Below are 24,552 nucleotides of genomic sequence, written 5' to 3'. Positions count from 1 at the left end.
AATGATCCATCTAGCTGATCTCCCAAGCGCTAACTCTTAGCTAACAGATTCCCCCATCTCCCCAGGAGTCCTTCTCCTGCCCAGCATTGGTGCTGGTTTCGCAAGGGCTTGGCACGCTGACAGGAAAATCCCAGAATGCAATGACCTGTAAAAACCACCCTGAGCTTCGGGGAAGTTCTGCTCTAGATCGGAACTGTGCAGCCAGGGTCCCCCTGCCAGCTGCACTCCACACCCTCCTGTTCCCAGTTCTGTCTAGTTTTAGGCCTGTTGTGTAACACTCCAGATCCCACATGCCAGCTGGCCACTACTTTTCCCACTGGAATTGCTGCATCTGCGTGGGAAATAACTTTGCTTTTTGCACCTCTACTCCAAGGGAGAGGAGCTTGGCTCCCAGTTCACTTGTCTGCCTTTGGCTTTACCTTGCAACCTCTTCCATCCTCCTGTCAATTAGGCTACAGCCCCTCCTGCCCCCTCCCGGGTCCCAGGTTTGGGTAATCTTTGGTGGTGCCCAGAACGTATTCAAGCAGAGCTGTCCCACCCTTAGCAGGATAGGCGGTCCGGGGCGGCCTGGGGCACTAGCAGGGGGCTGGGTGCTGGTAGCAATGAGTGACCCAGCCCACCCCACTGGCTCCTGGCATCTCTCATGGGAGGGGGTGGAAGGGAGGCTTCGGGGAAGGGGTGGAACAGGAGATGGAGAAGGGGTGGAGTAGGGGCAGGAAGGGGGGGGGCAGGCTGAGGCCGAGTCACCTACTGCCGCTGATGCCAGACCTCCCACGAATGCCCCAGACTATGCTAAACTCTGCATCCCCCGGGAGCCTAGGGCCCTCCCAAAGTGTGGGGCCTGCAGCAGCTGCCCCAGTCCATCCTATGGATGGGACAACTCTGAAAATATCAGCCCAAACACAGAGGCTACGTCTACACTACAAGGTTTTTGCGCAAAAACCGACGGAGTGTCCACAAGTCAAGTGCATTTTTGCGGGGGAAAAGAAAAGGTAAATCAGCAGGACAGAGGGCTTTTTCCAGTAGAGTTGTTCCTCTCCCCACAAGGAATAACTCCTTTTTGTGCTACAACTCTTGCGCAAAAAGGCAGGGTGTGGATGCTCCACAGGGGTTTCTTGCGCAAAAAGAGTCTATCAGAAAAAGCACAGCATGGCCAACAGAGCTTTCTTGCGCAAGAGTGTCCATGCAGGGTGGACGCTCTCTTGTGCAAAAGCACATCACTTTTGTGATGCGCTTTTGAAGTGTGGAGGCGCTTTTGCACAAGAAGTTTTTATGGAAGATCTCTTCTGCAAAAAGCTTCTTGCACAAAAACCCTGCAGTGTAGACAAAGCCTGTGGGACCTGAGTCCATGTTCCTGAATATCGGTGTCACATGGGCAGGGGCAGATGACCGTTTTGCGGGGCCCCGGGCAGCATAATTCTGCAGGGCCCCCCCTTTGCCACGGTGCATGCGCAGCGGCGCCACGGCGCATGCATGGGGCTTTCTGAAGCGCGGGGCCCGGGGCGGCCGCCCCGTTCACCCTGCCCTATATCCGCCCCTGCACACGGGCATGATGGGCCTTTATAACTTGCTACCTTTGGCCCCTCAACATGTATATTACACGCATTGTGCATACTTGCTACCCAGCATCCATACCAGCCACCAGAGCTTCATTCTGTCTCATCCCCATCCCATCATCACTTACACCCTCCCTGAAGCCACTGCTGACCTGGATCCATTTTGCCTGCCTACGAGTAACAAGTCTCTGGGAAGTTCACGTCAGGCAGGAGTCCAGGACATTTACCATCCCAATCTGCCCAGGATCAGCCATCGGATGCCACTTCTACCGCAGCTCTCCACCCCCATTCCCGAAAAAGAGATCCCCTCTTCCCCCACACACTCACAACACCACCCAGCAGTTTTCCCAGAGGTGGGGCAGATGTCCAAGGAGACAGCTCTAAGTCAGGCAGAGAGGGGTTCCAGCAGCCAGGGCCAGATTATCCCAGTTCCATCTGGAAGGATCAGAGAAGTTGCATGAAATATCCAGTCTGGGTTCCCCTGTGGCTGTCACAGATAGGATGGGCTAAGTGCACTAGCAAGCAAGCAGATCTCAGCAGCCAGTCACGTCAGGCACTAGAGGACTCTTTTGATGCTTCATTTCATGGCAGGGGGGAGAATAATCAGCCCCAAGAAGGCCCCAGATCTCCAGCTCCAGGCCCCTTTTCACAGACCGGATCCTCAGAAATCCCACCATTCCCCAACTCGGGGCTCAGGACACTAATAAAAGATGGAGCTAATAGTGTCCAGCCCTCAGGTCCTGTTTGGGTGCAAGTGGGGCTTGAGCCAAACTGTGACCCAACATTTTGGGGGTTGGGGTGGCCCATTTTAAAAAGAGGGAAGGAAAGGCAGCGGCATGGGTCAGATCTGGAGGTAATCTTCCCCAATGGGAAGGTACGGGGTGGGGAGATGTTGGTTTACACATGGAATGATGGAATCTAAATTAGGAGTTACCACTTGAGAGCGATCTTGGAATTGTGGTTAGTTCTCTGAAAATGTCCACCTGCAGCAGTCAAAAAAGTGAACAGAAAAAATTAAGAAAGGAATAGAGAATAAGGCTACAGGTATACTGCAGCCTTCTTCTGCAAAAGCTTATGCAAATGAAGCACAGAGTAGAATATTGCCATGCTTCATTTGCATAATTAATTAGCAGCCATTTTTGCGCAAGAGGCTTTTGCGCAAAAAGGAGCTGTGTAGACGGCTCTTTTTTGCACAAAACCCCCCTCTTGCGTTTTTCCTCATTTTTTCAGGAAGAACGGCTCTTGCTCAAGAGGGGCTTTTTGTGCAAAAAGGAGCCATCTACACCGCTCCTTTTTGCGCAAAAGCCTCTTGTGCAAAAACGGCTGCTAATTAATTATGCAAATGAAACATGGCAATATTCTAGTCCATGCTTCATTTGAATAAGCTTTTGCAGAAGAAGGCTGCAGTGTAGACGTAGCCTAAAACAGAAAATATCAGATTATCTCAATATAAATCCATGGTATGCCTGCATCTGGAATAGTGTGTGCAGATGTTGTGGCTTCCTCTCAAAAAAGATATCTTGGGATTGGAAAAGGTTCAGAAAAGGGCAACAAAAATGAGTACACTGCTATTTGAAGAGAGATTAACAATACTGGAACTTTTCAGCTTGGAAAACAGACAACTAAGGGGGGATATGATAGAGGTTGATAAAATCATGAGCAGTGTGCAAAAAATGAATAAAGAAGAGTTATTTACTCCTTCTCATAACACAAGAACTAGGGATCACCAAATGAAAATAATAGGCAGCAGGTTTTAAATAAACATAAGGAAATATTTGATCACACAATGCATAGTCAACTTGTGGAACTCCCTGCCAGAGGATATAGTGAAGACCAAGACTTTAACAGTATTTAAAAAAGAACTAGACACATTTACATAGGATAGGTCCATCTATGGCTATTAGCCAGGATGGGCAGGAATGGTGTCCCTAGCCCTGTTTGTCAGGGCTCGGAATGGACAACAAGGGAGGGATAATTTGATGATTACCTGTTCTGTTCATTGCCCACAGTTGGCAGAGAGGATACTGGGCTAGACAGACCTTTGGTCTGAGTCAGTATTGCCAGTCTCGTGTGCATATGGTTTTATGACTGACACTTGGAAGTCCTGGAATGAACTTCTGGTTTCATTGAAGACAAAGCTCCAATTGACTTCAGTGGAGCCAAAATCTCACCCCGGATGTTTACCTAAATTCTCTAAAGCTCTTGGCTGTGTCTACATTGGCATCCCTTTCCGGAAAAGGGATGCTAATGAGGCGCTTTGGAATAGCAAAATCCGCGGGGGATTTAAATATCCCCCGCGGTATTTGCTTTAACATGGCTGCCGCTTTTTTCCGGCTTGGGGATAAGCCGGAGAAAAGCGGCAGTCTAGACATGATTCTCCGGAAAATAAACCCTTTTCCGGAGGATCTTTTATTCCTACTTTCAAGGATCAATAAAAGATCCTCCGGAAAAGGGTTTATTTTCTGGAGAATCACATCTAGACCCCCGCGGATTTTGCTATTCCAAAGTGTCTCATTAGGATCCCTTTTCCGGAAAGGGATGCCAATGTAGACACAGCCCTTGAGTTTATGAACTCAGGCAGGAGGTTTCCCAGAAATGGGCTTTCTGGGCAGTGACTAATCCTATATATTTCTGTCTCAAACAAGGTCTGGCTCTATGAGTAGGGAGTTTCAGGGAGGCCTGTAGGACGGGGCTTTCTTTGAATTTGATCCAAACTGGTTCCCGGGGGAGGAATCCCACGGGGAAATCCTGTGATAATTCTGACAGTCAGACAGGAGGGAAAGCCAAGAAGGGACATCTGCACATCTTAGGAAGTTTCTGCTACCTCTGCAGTTCCCCCAAGCCCTATGCCTCTTGGGAAACTCTGAATTTATGACTAGGGAGAAATGCACCAGTCCCTGTGTTCTTTATACCACAGCCCAGTCCTGAGGCCACAACCTGCTCAGGGAACAATGTTTACAACTTTAGCCCAGACCATTGTTAGGAAAGGAGAGCACTGGACAAATATGCAACCTAATCCAACTTTCTCCCAGCAGCTGGAGATGGAGGGTCAGGTCCATCCTTGAATCAAGCATTTTTGCTCAAATCAAGTGGCAACTGATCCATGGATCTATCCACAGGGAGCAGGACTAGAGGACCTTTGTGGTCCCTCGCACCCCTCTGGTTCTACAGCCTGATCTTTCTCAGTTCCCCCTCCCCAGCTCCATCTATGGTTCTTCTTCTGTGTTTTCTTTTAAACCTAAGGCCTGATTCCCCTCCCCCACACACCAGCCATGTCCTTGAGTAACTCGGGAGACTTCAGTGGTGCTTTTCCTGATCTACACTGGGGAGAGTGAGATGAGACTCAGATAAACATTTCATAACACTTAAATGTTCTTTGAATGAAAACAAGTCCCTCTATTTTCCAATGAGAAATCCCAGGAGCAGTCTGCCCCTTTCTTAACCCCTCAACCTTTACCTGCAGGTCTGTGCAACACAACAGGGTGCTGTAAGGGAATTTCCATATCCTACTGCCTCATTCTTCCGATGCTCATTGCCTATTGCCATATGCCCCCCCCCCCCCCCACCTCCTGCTTATGACCTTCATACCAGCCTTAGCAGGCAACTTCTGCATTATCCTTTATACCCATGCTGTAGTCCGACAAACAGATGGTGCTGTCAGAGACAGATCTGTTTTGGTTTCATCTTGGCTTGTAAGTTGCATTATTTCACCCAGGAACCTAGCACATACAATTCCATCGGCAGGGATGTGAGTAGAAACCACTGAGCAGAAAACTGTGTACAGCTATTCCCTCCTTCTACACCCTCCCCACGTCCACCAACAGCACACAGGAGATAAGGTGACCTTTCCAATTGAAATACTGATTGCCACAAATTACATTATAAGAGGTTCCCCCCAAAAAACATGTTGAAATCTGAGAAGTGCTGTGAAATTGTCTTTGATCAGAGCCAATAGGGACTGAGAATGGTTCCTGTCTATCTGTCACTCATTTAATTTAATTTAATTTAATTTCTTTTAGGTTTGTTTCTTTTTATTTTTAAATACCTGATCAGTATGGAGACCCCAACGTCCTCACAGTTGGTGTACACTCTGCTCCAGGTCTCTTGAATCACCTTTTTCTCGGCATCTGACAGCTCTTCACTCCTTTCCCATCTTTCAATCTCCATTTCTCCCTGGACTTTCTCCATGAAAAACAGCCGGCACAATCCTCCAGGAAGCCAGGAGGAGATTGAAAAGAGAGATGTGTGTGTATGTGTATCCTCTGAGAAAGAAAAGGTATTTGTTAGGTGGTGCAGCAGATGATATTGTCTCTGTCTATGTCTGTGTGTCTATGTCTGTGTGTGTGCGTGTGTGTGTGTGAATGTGTGTGTGTAATTAAAATATATCCAAGAGATATAATGCATGTAGTTAGATTTCAAATCTTCTAGTGCTGTCCATTGCTGTAGTTTGCTTCAGCTCAGTGTGTGCATGTATGACTCTGACTCTGATGGGAAACTGACTAAAAGTAAAATATTCAAAGGCATTGCAAGACCAGCCTCTTTACCAATGTGTGAACGTGAGCTCACTTTCTCTCCCTCTCTCTCCTCCTCTCCCTCTCTCTCTCTCTCTCCTTGAACAGAGAGAAATGAAAAAGAGGTTCTGTGGAACATCAGGATCCTCTGCTTAGGGGATTTTATGACTACAGGTCTTTTTTCAGCCTTTGTAAACAACTTTGAGGAAATGCAGCATCTAGAGTGAGCAGTTAAAGTTATCCCAACAGCTGGCTTAGCCTTTTCTATTTCTTCTCTCTCTTGCGTTACCTAATGTTGCAGGAAATTGTGTTTGGAAGGAAAAATCCCTGCTTGCTTTTGATTTCTAGTCTGTGTGTTTAAGGTGGGGGTGGAAGGCAAAGGAGAGAAAATACCTATTAAATCAATGTTTAACTTCAGCTTGAGCTAAATTATTTTCTGTCCCAAGGGGATGTTTTTAATTATAAGAATTTGCTATGTCTTCTTTTCTCCAAACACAATGGGAGAGGAATGTGGGCTTAGGAGACTCCTGGAGAAAACATATGGGTATATTATTATTGGTGTTTATCATTTTGTAATGGGAAGTGCATTGTTCAGATATTCTTTCCTCCTGCCCCCCCCTCCGGCCCCCATCTCAGGTAGCACTTTGGCAGGCAGGAAAGAAGAGTGAATTAGAGGAGAAGAGAAATACTTGTGTTATTGGTCAGGAATACGATACCTGCTGCACAGACATTTGCATATAGACAGAGAGAAAAATCTTACAGGGAGGTGTAGTAACAGACAATATCCAGAGGGGGATTGGAGACAGAGAAATTGACGGACTGAAAAAGTGTGTAAATATATCAGTCTCTCTCTCTTTTCCTTCATCTGGTTTGCCTGTCTGTGTATACTCCTGCAGACAGAGAGCTCCATTAGACAGACTGACAGACGGGTCAGTGCTATAGTGATGGAGAGGTAGATGCTATAGGCAGACAACAGAATCCATGTGAAAGACAGACCCACAGGTGCTACTGAGGATAGCCAGGCAGAGCAGTCTGATTTTGCTTTCTGAAGCAAGGGCCATGCCGAGCACAGCTGGTTGCTGGAGCATGTGTGCGCCACAAAGCAGAGAGTGTTATCTTGTGCTTGTAACCCAGCTGGGCATGGGGGATGCTGCTGGAGCAAGCATGTACCTGTGGAGTGCTCTCTGTGACTTCCCATCACCTATATAACCTAGGAGCCAAGAGGAGAGCCCGGGCTAGGGGGGCATCTACACTGCACCCTTCCTGCGAAATAACCTACACAATTTGTGCTACTCAAATTGCGTAGCTTATTTTGATCTAATTTCAATATAGCTTATTTTGAAATTTGGTGCTGTCTACACAGTGGCTATGTCTACACTGCAGGGGGTTTCAGAAAAAGATACACAAATTGCAAACTGCTTGTTTTCTGCTTGTTTTTTTTTTTTTAAAGAGGCTTTTCTGACATTTAGCCCGTCTACAGGGGGCCAAATGTCAGAAAAACCTCCTCTTTCAGAAGATCCCTTATTCCCCATAAAATGAGGAATACAGGGCTTCCAAAAGAGTGCATCTGCTTTTCTGAAAAAAAAATGGATTTTTTTTCCTAGACGCAGCGGAGTTTTTCCGGGATACTTCCGTTATCCTGGAAAAAACTCCGTAGTGTAGACATAGCCAGTGCCAAGGGTCGAAATAAAGTGCTATTCTGCAATGTCCCTTAACCCTCGTGGAACACTCAAAAGACACGGAATAGCTATTTTAGGATACTTCCGGTATCCCAAAATAGTGCTGCAGTCTAGCCATAGCCAAGCTGAACAGTGGAATGCAGACTGCGGTGCTATCTGTTAAGGTTCTCCCATGATCCTCCTTGGATCTGAGTACCCAACAGTCTTCAATGCAGCCCTCTGAAGGAGAGAAGTGCTCTTAACCCATGCAGGGAACTGAGGCACCTGGACCAAGTGACTCATCAAGGTCACACAGGAAGTCTGGGGTAGCCCAGAAATTGAGCTCCTGTCTGAGGATACTAGGGGAGCACACTAACCACTGACCCATCCTCTAGAGCAACAGGTGCCCTCTAAAGCAATTTGCCTTGGTTTTCCCATGGTGCTTTGCTTTTGGTCACTGTATGGCTGTCTTTTCTCCTTTGCTGCAGTTCCCTCTTGCTTCCAGGGGCACTTCATGTTCCTCCTTTTCTCTTTTGGGGCCTGACTCTTGTCTCTGTTGCTAATGGCTTCCCGTGACTCTTCTGATCAGCAATAGGGAGAAGATAGAGGAATGGGTGTGGTGGAGTAACACTTCCCCATGTAGCCAATCAAGAGACTATGGGGCATTTTATTTGCACCTAAAAGAGACTCCTGACTGCACATAACACCTGTATTGCCAACCCCTCTCCCCCATACACATTGAAAAATCAATTAACCTCCACAAATTGCCTTTAAAAGCATGAGATTTCAAAAACTAATACATTTGGGTGGGGTTGATTTGCCTCCTGTTTTTGAGCTTTTGGGGTGTGCATTTTCAAGCCTTTCTTCACAGGCATGAGGGTTAGAAATTTACCTTCTTTTCTGGAAATCTGAGATTTTCACACAATTGCAAAACTCTAGGAGCTGGGGCCTTAACAAAAATGCTAGATACTATATGAATCATGGACATTGCAGCAATAAAAAGTGCTGCAGAATTCAGTACATTCATATATTCTGTAATTGTACCTTTTTGTTAAAATGTAGGAAATTGTGCCCTGGATTGATTTCCAAGAGGGAAATAAATTTTAGTGAAAACTTGAACATAATGAAAAATGAGAAATTGCACTATAGACAATATGAAAGTGTATGCAAATATTCTATGATGAATGTATAGTCTATTTCACTGTTTCCAGTTAGTTACCATTTTTGTATGAGCAAATCTCTTACACAGCAGCAGGAAATATTATAAAAAGCAAGAGTATGTGACTATAAGACTGTAATAAAATGGGACACACAAAGAGGGATACAGTATTACCCTGACTCATGTCAGGTGGTTTGGGCCAGGCAATAAAGTTTAATCAGTTACTGGCTTAGCTATGTGATCCCCACTCCCCTTTTTTTATTTTTGCCTCATGGCAGTGGTCATTTCCCATGGTTTCCACTGGCTACTGTTACAACAGGCAGGGAGGCCAGAGCAGGTATAGTACTTAAAACATCTTTTAACTCATTTGAAAAAACGAGTTCAAGATGACACTGTCTCTTTAAAATGCTGGAGCTTGCTCATGCTATCATCCGACCAGCATTGTCATTTTAACTGTCATGTGCCATTGCAATATCGCTTTGCCAGGTATGTAAAGTTAGCATTAAGAACATAAGAACATAAGAACGGCCGTACTGGGTCAGACCAAAGGTCCATCTAGCCCAGTATCCTGTCTGCCGACAGTGGCCAGCACCAGGTGCCCCGGAGAGGATGGACCGAAGACAATGATCAAGCGATTTGTCTCCTGCCATCCCTCTCCAGCCTCTGACAAACAGAGGCCAAGGACACCATTTTATCCCCTGGCTAATACAGGCAGTCCCCGGGTTACATGAATCCGACTTACATCGGATCCCTACTTCCAAACGGAGTGAGGCAACCCTGCACTAGCTGCTTCCCCCCAGCAGACCAGGGAGACACGAAGCTAGCATCCCCCCCCCAGCATACCAGGGAGACGCGGAGCGGCTTTTCTCAGCAGACACCTCAGCTTGAGAATAAAGGACTGAGGAAAGTGAGGTGAGGGAGAATAAAACTGAGCTCTGGAGAAATGTTTGGCTAGAGTTTCCCCTACAATATGTACCAGTTCCGACTTACATACAAATTCAACTTAAGAACAAACCTACAGTCCCTATCTTGTACGTAACCCGGGGACTGCCTATAGCCTTTTATGGACCTAACCTCCATGAAATTATCTAGCTTCTCTTTAAACTCTATTATAGTCCTAGCCTTCACAGCCTCCTCTGGCAAGGAGTTCCACAGGTTGACTACACGCTGTGTGAAGAAGAACTTTCTTTTATTAGTTTTAAACCTGCTCCCCATTAATTTCATTTGGTGTCCTCTAGTTCTTCTATTTAGGGAACTAATAAATAACTTTTCTTTATCGGCCCTCTCCACACCACTCATGATTTTATAGACCTCTATCATATCCCCCCTCAGTCTCCTCTTTTCTAAACTGAAAAGTCCCAGTCACTTTAACCTCTCCTCATTTGGGACCCGTTCCAAACCCCTAATCATTTTAGTTGCCCTTTTCTGAATTGTGTGTGAAATATACTTACAACATTGTTCAGTATATTCAGGGCCTGATTCGTCCTCTTTTGAGCCCAATCCAGTGCCCAGTGTAGCCAATAGGAGTCTTTCCATTCATTTCATTAGCAGTTGGATCAGCCCATGTGGTGTCATAAATATTTGTGCAAACTAGGTACTAAATGAGAGGAAGGATGGTCCACTGGTTAGCATGCTAGCTGGAGACCTGGCTTCAGTTCCTGGATTTGCACCTGACTCTCTCTTTGATCTTGGGAGAGTCATTTAGCTGCTCTGTGCCTCAGTTACCCATCTGCAAAATGGGGAGATGATCACCTCCCTCCCTGACAGGAGTATGGTGAGGATAATTACATTGCAGATTGTGTGATGCTCTGAGCTATGATAATGGGGTACATAAAAGTACCTGAGACAAACAGAGATGCTACTGAGTGTGCAAGGCCTTGCCTAGTACTGAAGAAGGTGTGTTTTTACAACGAGCTAGCCAATGCAGGACAAGTTGACTTGTCCATATAATTCCCCTAGTGTTATTTAATATTAATACAGTGGTAGGACCGAGAGGTCCCCGGCAAGATTGGGTCCCTTTGTGTTAGGTGCTGTACAAACATGGGAGACAATCATGATGTTCCTCGGTGGCCTCATCTTTATTGTGACTGACTGTTGCTGTGCCTAGCATGGCACAAAACACAAGACCCACAGTCTCTGCTTGAAGGGCTTTCAGTCTAACCTGGGCTGAGTAGTCAGCACATAGCAGGAAGCCCAGGGAGAGAATGACCAGTCATTTGTGGGTACTGCAGAAGTGAGTCCTTTGGAGGGCAGGGACCTGAGAGAGAATTGTGATTTGGTGGGCTGGCTGGGGAGGGAGGCAGGGACTCCTTGTGTGGGGTGAGGAAAGGGTAGCCTGGAGAAAGACATAAGCATGGCCTGGAATGAAACACACATGGAGCCCCCAGGCTGGTACCTTACCATTGGCAGAGCAATGAAAGTAGAGGTGACATGATGAGCCAGGGAGAGGCCAGTAAGAGGGGAGAGCTGTTCCAGGTATGTGCACTTATATTTGTGCGAGGGTTTGAAACTTCTTGTGGGGGAGGAGGTCCCTCTGTTTTCTCTGCAGGCATTTTATACAATCACAGAATCACAGGTTGGAAGAGACATCAGGAGATCAATGAGTCTAACACCCTATTCAAAGCAATTTCACTTCCTTTCCATTTACGGCTGACCGCTTTCCCTCTGTCCTGCATCATTTATCTCCTATTCCCTTTGTCTCATTCACTCTCGCCTCTGCACTGGGTTGGCCTCACCTCTTGCTCTGTGTCCCTCCTGCCATTCTCCATCTCAGCAACTCTAGGGCTATATCTACACTGACGGTTTCTTGTGCAAGAACTCTTTTGCAGAAGAGTTCTTGTGCAAAAAATCTTCCACGAGAGCACGTCTACACTGCCATATGCTTTTGCACAAGAGATGTACTTTTGTGCAAGAGCATCCATGGCAGTGTGGATGCTCTCTTGTGAAAGAAAGCTCTGATGGCCATTTTAACCATAGGGGCTTCTTGCGCAAGAAATTCATGTTGCCTCTCTACACTGCCCTCTTGTGGAAGAGCTCTTGCGCAAGAGGGCTAATTCCTCATGGGGAGAGGAATAACTCTTCTGGACGAAGCCCTGTTTTACAACACTATACTGTAAATTTACTTGCGCAAGTACACTCGTGCAGTGTAGACCGCAGGCAAGTTTTTGCGCAAAAATGACTGTTCTTGTGCAAGAAGCTGCCAGTGTAGACATAGCCTAGGGGTACGTCTAGACTGTGAGGATCTGTGCATTTTGCGTATCTTTTTCTGATACTTTTGTCGGAAAAGGCTTTTCTGAAATTTGGCCCGTCTAGACTGGGCCAAATTTTGGGGAAAAAAACCCCTTTCAAAAGCCCCCTTCTTCCTCGTGGAATGAGGAATATAGGGGTTTCCAAAAGAGCGCATATGCTCTTCCGCAAAAAAAACAACAACAGCGGAGTTTTTTCAGGGTACCTCTGGTATCCCGAACCCCCCCCCCCCCACAGTCCAGCCATACCCTAGTCCCATCCCCTCTTTTCTTTTCTGCCTCTCTGCTCTGTCTCCCATCTTCATATCCTGCCCCCTTTGACCCACAGCATGCTCTGCCAGCCCTTCCGCCCCCGCTGCCTCTGGAAATGACAGACAGTGATCTGCTGGCAGTCAGAGAGCAGAGAGATCAGAGTCTTGTCAGTTTCAAGCTGCTTTGGAGACAGTCAGTGCAGGCTTCTTGCTCAGCTTTGGCACTTCAAGAGCAAGTGTGTTCTTGGGCACCCTCCCTTTCCCCTGCTACAGGAGGTGGTGAAGCGATGTTGCCATGCATTGCAATCCCATTTAACCACTGCTCCCGCCGGCCCCATATTCCCTCTCCAGCCAGCCCACCAAGTCACAATTCTCTCTCAGGTCCCTGCCCTCCAAAGGACTCACTTCTTCTGAAGTGCCCATAAGAGCCAGGGGAGACTGGCCATTCTCTCCCTGGGCTTTCTGCTGCGTGCTGACTACTCAGCCCCGGTGAGACTGAAAGCCCTGCAAGCAGAGACTATGGGTTTTGTGCCATGCTAGGCACAGCAACAGTCAGTCACAATAAAGATGAGGCCACCGAGGAACATCATGATTGTCTCCTATGTTTGTACGGCACCTAACACAAAGGGACGCAATCCTGCTGGGGACCTCTTGGTCCTACCACCGTATAAATATTAAATAACACTAGGGAAATTATATGGACAAGTCAACCTGTCATGCAATGGCTAGCTCATTGTAAAAACACAGCTTGAATGTTCTAGCCTGGCTCTTCTCTCTTTCTGCACCAGCTCCACTGTCTTTTCCACTGTCTTAGCTGTCCTGTTCCATGCGTATGCTGGGAGCAGTGTGAAATTTACTCGGCTCCTGATCTGAGAGGGGGATGTAAACTCAAACCAAAACTTGAACTCCCAACAGCTTTGAGTCTGCCTGTTAGATATTCCTGAGCATTGCTGCCCAATTTGATTTAACTCTAATTCTCAGTTTAACCTTTTAGTTTAACATTTAACTCTAGTTCTCAGGATAAAGAATGTCCCTTGTGGCTGCAGCAGTCATGACTTTGAGTGCTGTCCCCTTTCCCTGGTAACTCCTTGCAACAGGCTGTCATGTCTCAGGTCCCTGTATGGAAATGTAGAGGCCATTCTCCCGACTCACCCTGACAGCCAGAACCGTGGCTCTTTAGCTTCATTTCAAAGTGGAGAGTCTCTTTCCGGCGACAGAGAATTCAAGAAGTAGGGGGCAATTGGTCATGCGGGAAGAAATCCTATCAGCCCTCTCCAGAAAGCATTCTGGGGCTCATGTCTGTACGAACAGCCCTGTCTTAGGCCAGTGATAATGTACTTAAGGGTCAAGGCAATCCCTAGGGAAGGGAAGGAGGGTGTTTGAGGACTCTCCACTGTGTGCATGAAGTGTTAGGCATGGCATAGAAATGCAGTCCCTTTACATTTCCATATCAGAATCAGCAGGCTGGAAGAGTTTTCAAGAGGAGGTGACAGGGTTTGTGTGAGAGGGGGTATGCTTCCCAATCCCAGGCTCTGCTCATTTCTGCTTCCCACCCAAAGCAGAGCTTGCATCCTCTGGATGGAAAACCCACTGCGTTGTGTTGCTGCTCTTTTTGCTCCGGGATCTTCAGCTTGTCTGCTCTAATGCTGCTGAGACTAAGCCCTCTGGCTTCCAGAATGGATTGCACGCATTACCCACCGTGCCTTGCAGCGCAATTTCTCTCTCTCCAATATAAGCCTGCTGTTGATTGGGAAGGCCTGGGGCGAAAAGAAATTAACAAGGCTTTAGGAAATGAGGGAGGCTTTAAGGAGCTCTCCACACAGCCAGGCACTCGGGAAGGGAGAGATTTTGCCTAAAGCCCATTTAAATGCTATGGACTCGCTGTAGGATCCCTCCCTCCGTCACTGCTGAGCTCCAAGAGATTGCTGTGTAAACTGCAGCTTCTGTTCTGCCCTTGCTTCCACTGTGGGGATGCGAGAGTAAAACCGAAGGCCACAGAGGCCTGCATGCTGTGTATGCGCATTGTCAGGCATGCCACAGCACAAACTTGAGCTTTGAGGAAAGAGTTAAAGCAGCTGGCAAAAGCTGATGCAAGCCAGGCAGAGCCTGCCGGATGCTGGGACATTAGTTGCTTTGCTCGCCCTTTCTGAACTGCGATAACCTTGCTCTGCAGCAGCGCTCTGGTATCTGTCTGTCTCCCCTGCTCATGCCCACGGTTCACTCTTCCTTCAGCTTCTGGGCTGCTGGACCAGCTCTGCATTGCCTGTGACAGAGATTGTCCTGCAGGAGGCAGCTCTGTACCCCGGAGCTATAGAGTACAGGCGGGCGTGGAACATGTGGGCTATGCTGTGGCTTGGACCGGCTCCTCAGTCTGACAATGAAGCAGGGGTCGGGGTGTAGAAAGAGACACAGAAATCCTTCCCCATCCCAGGCCACAAAGTCACAGCTGGCTGAGGTCCCACCTGCATACCTGCTCCTTCTGTGAGGCTTGCAGAAAGTGAATCATTTCAACTGGGAGCAACATTGTAGACATCTCCTCTTCCCAGAGCATCCTGCAATGTGCACCGGCAGACTGTGCGGGGCCTGTGCGGGGAAGAGCTGAGCTCTCTGTCTTTGCCTACAAACTAGAACTCCCTTCTGGGTGTGATTAGTGGAGGAGGGTAGGGAAATCACACCCTCCTGCACCGGAGAGGCTGGAAGAATTGGGGTTGTATCTGTTCAGACCCTAGGGGTGTTCACCTACCTCTGCAGCATGTGGGTGCAGGTCACTTGCTAGGACTATCTGAATCATATCCTGGCTACCGCAGCAGCCCCAGAGGTCAGTGCCCCTCTCGGGTGCCGGTTTTCTGCCTGCAGCACCTGACTGGCTGGTCGCCTGGGGGCTGTTGTACTTTGGTCTTGTTCTGGTTGCTGGGTGGAATGGGTAGGTTGTTGGCTGGTGGTGGTGATGGCCTGTGGTTTGTAGGAGGTCGGACGAGATAACATGATGGCCCCTTCTCACCTGGAACTCTATGACTCTCCGTTGTGTAGCACCAGGAGTGTGACTGGTCTATTGCGCCTCTTGGTGCGGGTGCAGGGGCAGCACGGAGGTGTGGCGCTCACATGGAGCATGACAGGATCCTTGGTCGTTTATTCAGCTGGCCGTCCCAGCTGCCCTCTGTGGAATTCAGATGCTAACTAGAGTTTGCCAACACACGCCGACTTCATATGGGCTCCCCATCGCCGGGGCAGGGGAGTCCCTCCCCCAGCTGCCTGCACGTGAAAGAGCCTGGCTGAGCAGATGAGCCAGAAGGGCAATAACCTCAGGGCTTGTCTGCACGACCTTGCTCCATTGGTTTAACCTAAGGAATCCATGGATGCTGATGTAGTTAGTGGAGAACAAGCTCTGGGTGAACATTCTCACTGTGGTTTAAACCAGGCCTTGGGAAGTCTGATTGCAGTCGACTGGAAGCAGGTTTGAGTGAAGTGTCCACACAGGGTTTGCACCAGTTTAACTAAATTGCATTAAAAACTGAGGTGGCCTTCCCATGGAGACCTGGCCTATGGCTCTGCTGGAACAACGGAGGCAGGAGATTACAGAGACATGCCCTTCAGTGAGAACACCCCGCCCCAGGCCCCGACGTTTAAGTCATGTGCCATTAATAAGAGTGCCTGGCCTTTCCCACAGCTCTCCTTTCACCTCAACCACCTAGGCTACGTCTAGACTGGCATGATTTTCCAGAAATGCTTTTAACAGAAAAGTTTTCTGTTAAAAGCATTTTCGGAAAAGAGCATCTAGATTGGCATGGATGCTTTTCTGCAAAAGCTCTTTTTGCGGAAAAGCGTCCATGGCCAACCTAGACGCGCTTTTGTGCAAAAAAGCCCCGATCGCCATTTTAGCGATCGGGGCTTTTTTGCGGAAAACAAATCTGAGCTGTCTACAGTGGCCCTTTTGCGCAAAAATTTTGTGCAAAAGGGACTTTTGCTTGAACGGGAGCAGCATAGTATTTCTGCAAAAAGCACTGATTTCTTACAGTAGGAAGTCAGTGCTTTTGCGGAAATTCAAGTGGCCAGTGTAGACAGCTGGCAAGTTTTTCCAGAAAAGCGGCTGATTTTCCGGAAAAACTGGCCAATCTAGACACAGCCTTAGTGTTCTAGAAATTCACAGCAAAGTCCTGAGTTAGCTGCAGCTTCTGGTCCTCAGAGGCAGGTCCTGGTCAGGATCCAGCTTGAGGTGATAGAGACAGAGAAACAGGGTGCGGGGATGGGGGGGAGGGTTATGCAGGGAGGCAGAGAGGGCAGCCGGTAATGTATGGTGTCACCCAGCACTAGGCCTGACCATCAGTAGTGTCTGAGGAGCATAGGTCCCACTGGGAAGGACGGAAGAGAGGGACTGTGGAAGTTCAGGATCCTGCTGACCTCTTTGAAGTGTGTGCATCCGGGGAGCTGGTGACATAAATAAAATCCCCCCTGGAATGCGCTGCCATCCGATATTACGGAGACAAACAGCTTAGCCGGCCTGCAGTAAAAGAGGATTAGTGCCTCTGTGGAAAGTCTTGTGGAGAAACGGAAATGGCCGGGGGGCCTGAGGACCTGCTGCACTTGGTGGTGAAGCAGCATGGAGGGCTGGTCCCGGGATGATAGAGCCAGGGCAAGTGGCTGTTTACACTCCCTATAGTGGGCAGAGCCCTGGGTGCTTCTGGATTTGTGGAAGGTTGGGTTTGCCTAGGCGGGGCAGAGGAGAGGAATGGGGAGCTGGGGGTGAGCTACTGTTCCCGATGTAAAACTCACCCGTTCCGAGAACGGAAGTGAAACTGCTGCCTTCCCACACGTGATGCGGAGAATCAAAACTTTCTGGCTAAGTGTGGTGTGCTAGGGTGGGGGTAATAGAGAGGGTGCTTTAAAAACACCCCCCATTAGATACACTAGATAAATGCCACAGGGGACAAGAATGTGACCTTGGGCTGAGCTGCCAACCCTCCTTGGGCCCTGCTCAGCCTTCAGTTTCTTCTCCCTCGCCTCAGGCTCCAAGCTGCCATGAAAAGCTCTGTCCTTCTGCTGTGAGCCACCTACACTCAGGTCTCTGCGCCGGGTGGACATGGTCCCTCGGCTCTGTGAGGCCAGGACAATGCAAGGAAGGCCCGGAGCTAATCCAAGCCCCGGTGTCCTCTGGGGTGTTCAAGAACCTGAGCCGAAGGTGACTGTGTGACCCCCCCCGGCCCGAGTCCAGAGCAGTCATCAAGCAGCCCTTGCAGCTCAGCCGCAGCGACGGGGCTATTGGGAAGCGCTTTCAACAGAATTCCCTTTGTTGGAACTTTACTTTGTGAAGCTGGTCTGCTTGTGCTGGTGGGGGGGGGGGCGCGCTACAAATCCAGCCCACTCCAAGGCTCACATCATCTTGCATTTGGGGCCAGCCCCTGAAGCATGCACAGTCAAGGAACCTAGCTCCTGTTCCAGACAAGCTCCGTTTCTTATTCAGATCATATTCCCCAGGCTCCCCATAGAGATTCATTGATTCATATCTTAAACAGAAAAACCTTCAGAGCCCACTGTGTCCGGACCACTCTCAAGATCTAGGGTCGGAAGTGTAGCTGAGGCTGCTCCCAGGCCCTGGCATTTGAACTGGGTCTCTCGTCCTGTCAGTCAGGCTTGTTTGGAACTGAACCGCTACAACTCCGGACAAGTGCCATGAAGTCAGTCCGCTGCGCTCTCTGGGCCAACGCCAGCTGCGGAAAAGTGTTTTTCTTCATTCCAGAGAATGGCCAGAAATAATTTCTATTCAATTAACACCGTCAGATCTTCAGCTGGGGGAGCTGGTGCAAATCCGTGAGCTACTAGGGCAATTTATATCAGGTGAAGATCAAGGCCCAATGACCGGGAAGCTGTTCCATGCACTTAACAGGTCCTGTACTGGAATCTTTGGGAGGTGCAATTTCTAGCTCAGGACAACCAGAATTGTGAATCCCCATGTGACCCTCTTATCCTCAGCTAGAGAGAGCTTTGCTGCTGCTAAGCTACGTGTCAGCTCCCTGACACATTTGCTCATCTGCCTTGTCAGCAAAGCTTGGCTGGCAAGTAACAGTGGGTACGTCTAAACTACATGGCTACGTCTACACTGGCCCCTTCTTCGGAAGGGGCATGCTAATTTTGAAAGTGGGAATAGGGAAATCCACGGGGGATTTAAATATCCCCCGCGGGATTTAAATAAACATGGCCGCCGCTTTTTTCCCGACTTTGGGAAAAGCCGGAAAAAAGCGTCTAGACTGGCCCGATCCTCCAGAATAAAGCCCTATTCCGGAGGATCTCTTATTCCTACTGCAAGGACAACTATGGGTGTCTTGAGCCTGGAGTCCACAGCCTGGGGGGGGAGGGACTGCCGCACCCCCCCAGGATGCAGTCCTGGTTCTTGAAGTAAGGACAGGTGTGGGGTTCTGCCCCAGAATGGGAGCTGCCTTCCCTGGCTCTGGCATATGCCTGGGGGAGGTCCTTCACTTTCATCCACACCTGCCCCTGTGTGCGTCTATTACCCTTGGTGGCCAGGCTCTCGGCCATCTGACCATAGACATCTGTGTCCCTGCATCTGGTGTGGAGATCCCAGAGGTTGGTCTTGTCACCCCAAACCTCAAAAATGTCTAGGATCTCCACACCGGACCAGGAAGGTGCACACCCCTTTTGGGCCTGGGCAGGCTCCTGGGAAGTGTCTGACTGCTCCCTGGGAGCAGTGGAGCACTGGGTGGGAGCAGCAGATGGGCTCATTTTGGGGGAAAGTGAGGCAGGGGCAGCTGCAAGGTAGCTCAGGGCTGTCAGGGCCTCCTGCTGGCCACAAGCCCTTTCTGCTGAGGCTGCAGCTTTGAGGGCTCTAGAGGAAGCGGGGGAGAATATAGAGTCTGGCTGAGGGTGGACAGAGCGGCCAGCAGGGAACCTTGGGAAGGGCTGGAGGCCCCTTATTTCGAAATAACAGCTGCTGCCTTGTCTACATAGTGCCTATTTTGAAATAACTGTTTCAGAAGACGAGTTATTCTTTGTAGAATGAGGTTTGCAGATTTCAGAATAAGACGCCCGTTATTTCATAATTATTTTGAAATAACAGTATTGCTGTGTAGACGCTTGCATAGTTATTTTGGAATAACGGCCGTAATAGGGATCTGGAATCTCTCCACTCCTCCACGACTTTTCAATGGCTCAGATATCTCCTCAGTCAGCTCCTGGAGCATTCTAGGATGTATTTTATCAGGCCCTGTTAATAACTGTCCTTTCATTGTCCCCTGGCTGACAAAGCTTGCCCCAGCCAGGTGATGTGTGATATTTTCAAACAGAACAATGCAAACAACACTCTGTCGTGCTGCATTCCACTGCAGCTAACAGGATTTCAGGGTGAGTAAGGAATAAGCTCTGCATGTAGTGCTTCACAGGGCTAAACCCAGGGGACAGCATGGTGTAACTGAGAGAGGGAAGTGGGTAAAGGCATGCATGTAGCTATGGCATGAAAGGAGAAGTGGTCATTCTGTTTTGTGTAAGCTGGGCCTTTAAACATAGAAAAGTCCCCTTGGTCACTGTGAGCTTTCCTCAGTTCTGGGTGCTGAATGGGGCAGGTCAAGTCACTGTGTCGGTCTGTCTCTCCATGTGTGGTGGGGGAGGAAGGGATTCAGTCAGATAAGTAACGTGCAGTCGTTATCGCACTGTAAAACCCTAGGACAGACAAGGAGAGTTTCCTGTGAGGCAGCCAGGTGAGGCCAGCACTATCCCTCCGTCTGTGGCTGACCTTGCTACTTTCCCTCCTGGTGAAAGGGACAGTGCTTGTCTCCTCTAGGGTTCTACAGTGGGGTAGTTTGCCGGAGAGTCAGCCTGTAGCTAAAGACACCTTCTTTTGGCAGTGAAAACAAAGCTTGTGTGTGTGTGTCCCTGCCTTTGTCTCTCTCATGGAGACTCTCTCTCTTGGTTGCTCTCCTGACCCTGAAATAAAAGTCACCTCGCCTGGGAAATGCAAGGCTGATCTGGGAATGGGGAACGGGATGAGGCATAAGCAAAGCTGCTCTTGGAAGGCCAGCAGTGGAGGGAAGAACGAAGCGGAGTGGGGAAGAGAGAAGCTGGGGCTGGAGGTTTCCTGGGGAGGTTTGAAAAGGGACAGAGGTCTAATGCAGAAAAGGCTCGTCTAGAGGACAAGAGCTGCAGAGGGGAAGGCGCTTTCATTGCTTTTGAGCCTGCATGAAGGACAGAGAAAGGAGACAAGTAGAGAGACAAGGGCTAACAGATCAGCTGGTCCATGGGGAATTACATGCCGTCTGCAGCTTGTCCAATAGCAGAGGGAGGGAGAGGTTTGGAGAGGGCAGGCTATGGAGAGAGGAGTGAAACCAGGATTCAGAGCCCTGTATGCAAAGAAAGGGGGTGGAGAGAGTGGAAAAGGAGTCTGGCTGCAGCCATGTACCCAGAGAGAGGGAGCAGACCACTGTGATGGGTGTTCGAGGGCACTCAGACAGACAGGAAGAATAGGGGATAAGTAGGCAAAGGACTGAGGGCGGCGTACAGAAACGGCAGGTTGGGGAGGGGAGGCCCATGTAGTGGTGGAAGGGTGCATAATAGGATCACTTACATGGAGGGGGTACTTGCCTCTGGCTTGTCATTCTGGGGGCTGGCCCATTATGTGAGAATGGGGTGAAAAGCCTAAGCCACTTACAAGCTGAAGGGTTCAGGCTGCCCAGCCCTCTCCTATCCAACGATCAGAGGAGTGTGTCCTCATTTGCTGCCCATTAATTACATCTGATCCTGCTCTAATCCCCTCTAAAACCGGTCATGAGAGCCTGCAGGTGACCGACTGACTGGAACACAACCTGCTGGCTGGGGCTGCCTGCTAGCCTGGGGAGTAGATGGGGCCAGGCTGAGGGCAGCGAAGCTGCACTGCATCTGCCTCCACGGTAGCACAGGGGATGTGGCCGGCCTTCTGCTTTCTGTGGTGGTGGAGAAAGAACCATGTGCACCACCTTCCTGGTCATCAGCACCCTGGCCATCCTGCTGCGGCGCCACTTCTTCAACAGGGTTGAACCGTACGTCTTTTCCCGTCGCGGAGCCCCAGGGCAGACAGCGGGGAGCGGGAGGGCCCCAGGCGAGGGGGCACCTGAGCTGGCTTTCTAAGAAGCGCCATCTGGGAAACATACGAGTCTGCAGCCACAAGGGACAGTGGTTATTAGCTAGGTTATGGGTAGTTTCCATTAGTGACCTCTATTGAACTGGATGTAGGGGGACTGTACCTCTCTGGCACCTGGTAGGCCTGATTTGATTCATACCAGTGTCAATCACACCACTATATACCTGGTGGGAGAGAAGGAGGAACAAGCCCCATACATACCCTGGCAGATGCATGTCCTCTATTATCTAACAAGCTTTTTCCTTCTCTGACTCAGATAATCTTGTTCTGTGATTCTTGAATCTCTTTTATAGGCCTCATTAGCAGAACTTTTATCTTGGTGGGGCAGGGTTCTGTTCTTCTAACCATGAGTCTTTCTCAGCCCTTAGGGAAACGCATACAAGAGGGGAAGTCAATTTCTTCTCCATAATGTGTATGCAAAATGCCCTGATTCAGTGTGGTTGGTAATGCACATGGTTTTGTAAGGATATTAACCTGTGCGTGCACTTGTTTACTGTGATTGGGAAGCTGTAGCATTGCTGTGCAAACACATTCTGTGTCTTGCTTTGGAGAAATCTACACATTTCAGCTCTGTGTAGATTGGGAAGGAAATTCTACTGCCGCTAATTACAGACTTGCAGATCCGTGCTTCCATGCATGGTCCAGAAGTGCTGAGTGTGCACCCCCAAATCCCCCAGAAGGGATCTCACGGGATCAAGCCCTAACAGTGCAGACCAGCAAACTGCAGGTACAAGATTGGGCTGCCTCTTTCAGTGCTTCTTTGTACTAATTTCTGGCAATATGGAAATGTCCCTTCCGAGCAGTGAGGGTTCTGATTTAGCGCAGGCTCTACAAGGGGGCATTATTGGCACTGAGTTGTTAATAGCTAGGGCTGAGCACCTGCCACACTTACTTACTGATTTCATGAGGAGCCCCACTCAAGTAAATGTGAGAGTTGAGGTGTAGTTGTACAGACTCCTGTAGCAGGGGTCTGTTTTGTACAGCAGGCCCTGCGTGTGTGGTGCTGAGCACTTGGAAAGTTCATTGATTTCAGTACGGGTGTTTATTTGAGGTACAGCAACTTGGGGCCCCAGCTGCAAGCATTGTGCTGGGTGCTGTACAAACACAGTGAGAGACAGACCCTCCAAGGAGAGCGCCCTCCGTCACCCAGTAGTACAGTACACCGCCCTGTCACCTGGACTCTCCTAGAGGAGGGTTAATGGGTGTTGAGGTTTTCAGCTCTCGTTCAGCACCTGCTCCACTTTGGCGCAGATTGAAACGACTCAGCGCTAATGGCACAGTGCTCGCAGTGGAGCGATATGAAAGCCCCCAAGAGTCTTCGCTGCACTCCAATGGGCCGAGGGGGAGCTAGGGAGCCTTTGCTGAGAGCGCAGCTGTTCTCTTCAAACAGCCTCGGCTTGAAGAGGTTTCTGTCAAAGACGCAGAAATCCATTTACCGGCGGAGACTGGAGACATCTGAAAGCAGGTCGATGAAATTGGCATTTAAAGAGCCAGCTTCCGTGTCTGATTCCTAGCAGGGTCTGGATGGTCCACGCTGCCTCCTGGACTGCCTGGAGCAGACACAGGATTACAGGCTAATTGATTGCCCGTGAAATCCTGTTTTGAATAAAAGCCTCGTGCTTGCTCTGTGCTGTCCATCAGGAAGAGCACTGCCCTTGCCCAGAGGGAGGCAGGACTGAGGAACAGGCTGACATCCACACACTGAGTTGAAAAGGGACTGATACTGCCTGGTAACAACAGCGTGAAGCTGGGCACCATGGTCCAGTGGGCACTCCAGTTCGTACCCGTGGTCCAGGCCAGCATGGCTACCTCCCATAGCCAGCTGTGCCGCTTTAGCCTTACAGCTGTTACTCAAGCTAATGTTCACCTAGCTAGATCACAGCTAGCTGGGGCATGTGCACACAGGCAGTAATCACACCTTCCAGCTGCACTGTAGATGGTGTCAGAGAGCATGTTCCACCACAGTGATGTCACTACTACTGTAGGTCTGAGTGCGAAACTCCCATTCTTGGCACAAGTATTCTTTGAGGGGAGCCAGAATGCCAGTGCTTTAGTAGCCAAGGGGGACAAAGCAATTACAATTTATTGCTGACCTGCAGTTACAATTTATTTATTATTCTCTGCATCTATACGTGTACAAGGAATGTTATGACATGGTCCCTGCTCTTAGCTTACAGTCTACATCAGCTCATGGATCGTAACACCAGGCATGGGATGGGAAATAGATAGAAATGGGGGCTGGGATGCTAGCAAGAAGCTGAGCTCTGGGTGAGAGACTGAAGTCTGAACTTGCTTCCAGGGAAGGGGTGAGGGGGCATGTGTGATGTGGTCAAAGGAGATTTATAGATTTTGAGGCCATTGTGATAATTGAGTCTGACTTTCTACCTACCTGAGCCCAGGAAACTTCACCCAGTAATTTCTGCATCAAGATCATAACTTCAGCTGGCATGAAAGCCGGGTCTCCTGAGTCTTGCTCCAGGTTTCAGTGACTAAGCCCCAGCGAGTCAGTCATGGGGCTAGCCTGAAGCAGAGGAAGGACTAGAGTTCAGGGATTTCAGCTCCGTGCAGAGCCACAAGACCACCCACCGGCAAAATGTGTGCCACCTCCCCCGTAGTGGTTAGTCATTACACACCTCAGGATGAAGATGTTCCCATCTGAAAACTAAGCCCAGAGTCAAGCACAGCTCTCCTCAGCTTAACGGTGCCTGAAGAAAAGCCACTCTGTGACACGAGGGCCTTCTTCTGTCTCCACCTATGCACCAAAAATCAGACTGAGTGTTAGGAGGAAGGATGAGCACAGACACAAACGAGCAGCCCAGTGAGGATAAGGTTGTGTATGATTCTCTGCACATTGTGGGCTCGTCTACACTGGCCCCTTTTCCGGAAGGGGCATGTTAATTTCAGCTATCGTAGTAGGGAAATCCGCGGGGGATTTAAATATCCCCCGCGGCATTTAAATAAAAATGTCCGCCGCTTTTTTCCGGCTTTTAGAAAAGCCGGAAAAGAGCGTCTACACTGGCCCCGATCCTCTGGAAAAAGCGCCCTTTTCCG

General features: G+C 49.2%; 1 protein-coding gene and 1 long non-coding RNA gene across 5 annotated transcripts in view; one reads left to right on the top strand and one right to left on the bottom strand.

The window, feature by feature from the left end:
• Positions 1-6,182, bottom strand: part of CYGB (cytoglobin) — a 50,951-nt gene extending 44,769 nt beyond the window's left edge. The window contains exon 1 of one of the 3 annotated variants that reach the window (XM_006136486.4): positions 5,602-6,182. In XM_006136486.4, coding sequence (XP_006136548.2) covers positions 5,602-5,744 — 143 coding nt within the window. In that variant the 5' untranslated portion in view covers positions 5,745-6,182. The remainder of the gene's footprint in view (positions 1-5,601) is intronic. The other 2 variants (XM_006136484.4, XM_006136485.4) reach the window with 2 other exon arrangements.
• LOC142819094 (uncharacterized) overlaps positions 1-24,552 on the top strand; it is a 94,255-nt gene that overhangs the window by 41,639 nt on the left and 28,064 nt on the right. The gene's annotated exons all lie outside the window — the stretch shown is intronic.

Source organism: Pelodiscus sinensis, chromosome 20 (genome assembly GCF_049634645.1).
Source record: "Pelodiscus sinensis isolate JC-2024 chromosome 20, ASM4963464v1, whole genome shotgun sequence".
In the NCBI taxonomy this organism is placed as follows: domain Eukaryota; kingdom Metazoa; phylum Chordata; order Testudines; family Trionychidae; genus Pelodiscus; species Pelodiscus sinensis.
Note: the sequence above shows the minus strand (reverse complement) of the source record. Positions and strands in the feature narration are given on the sequence as shown.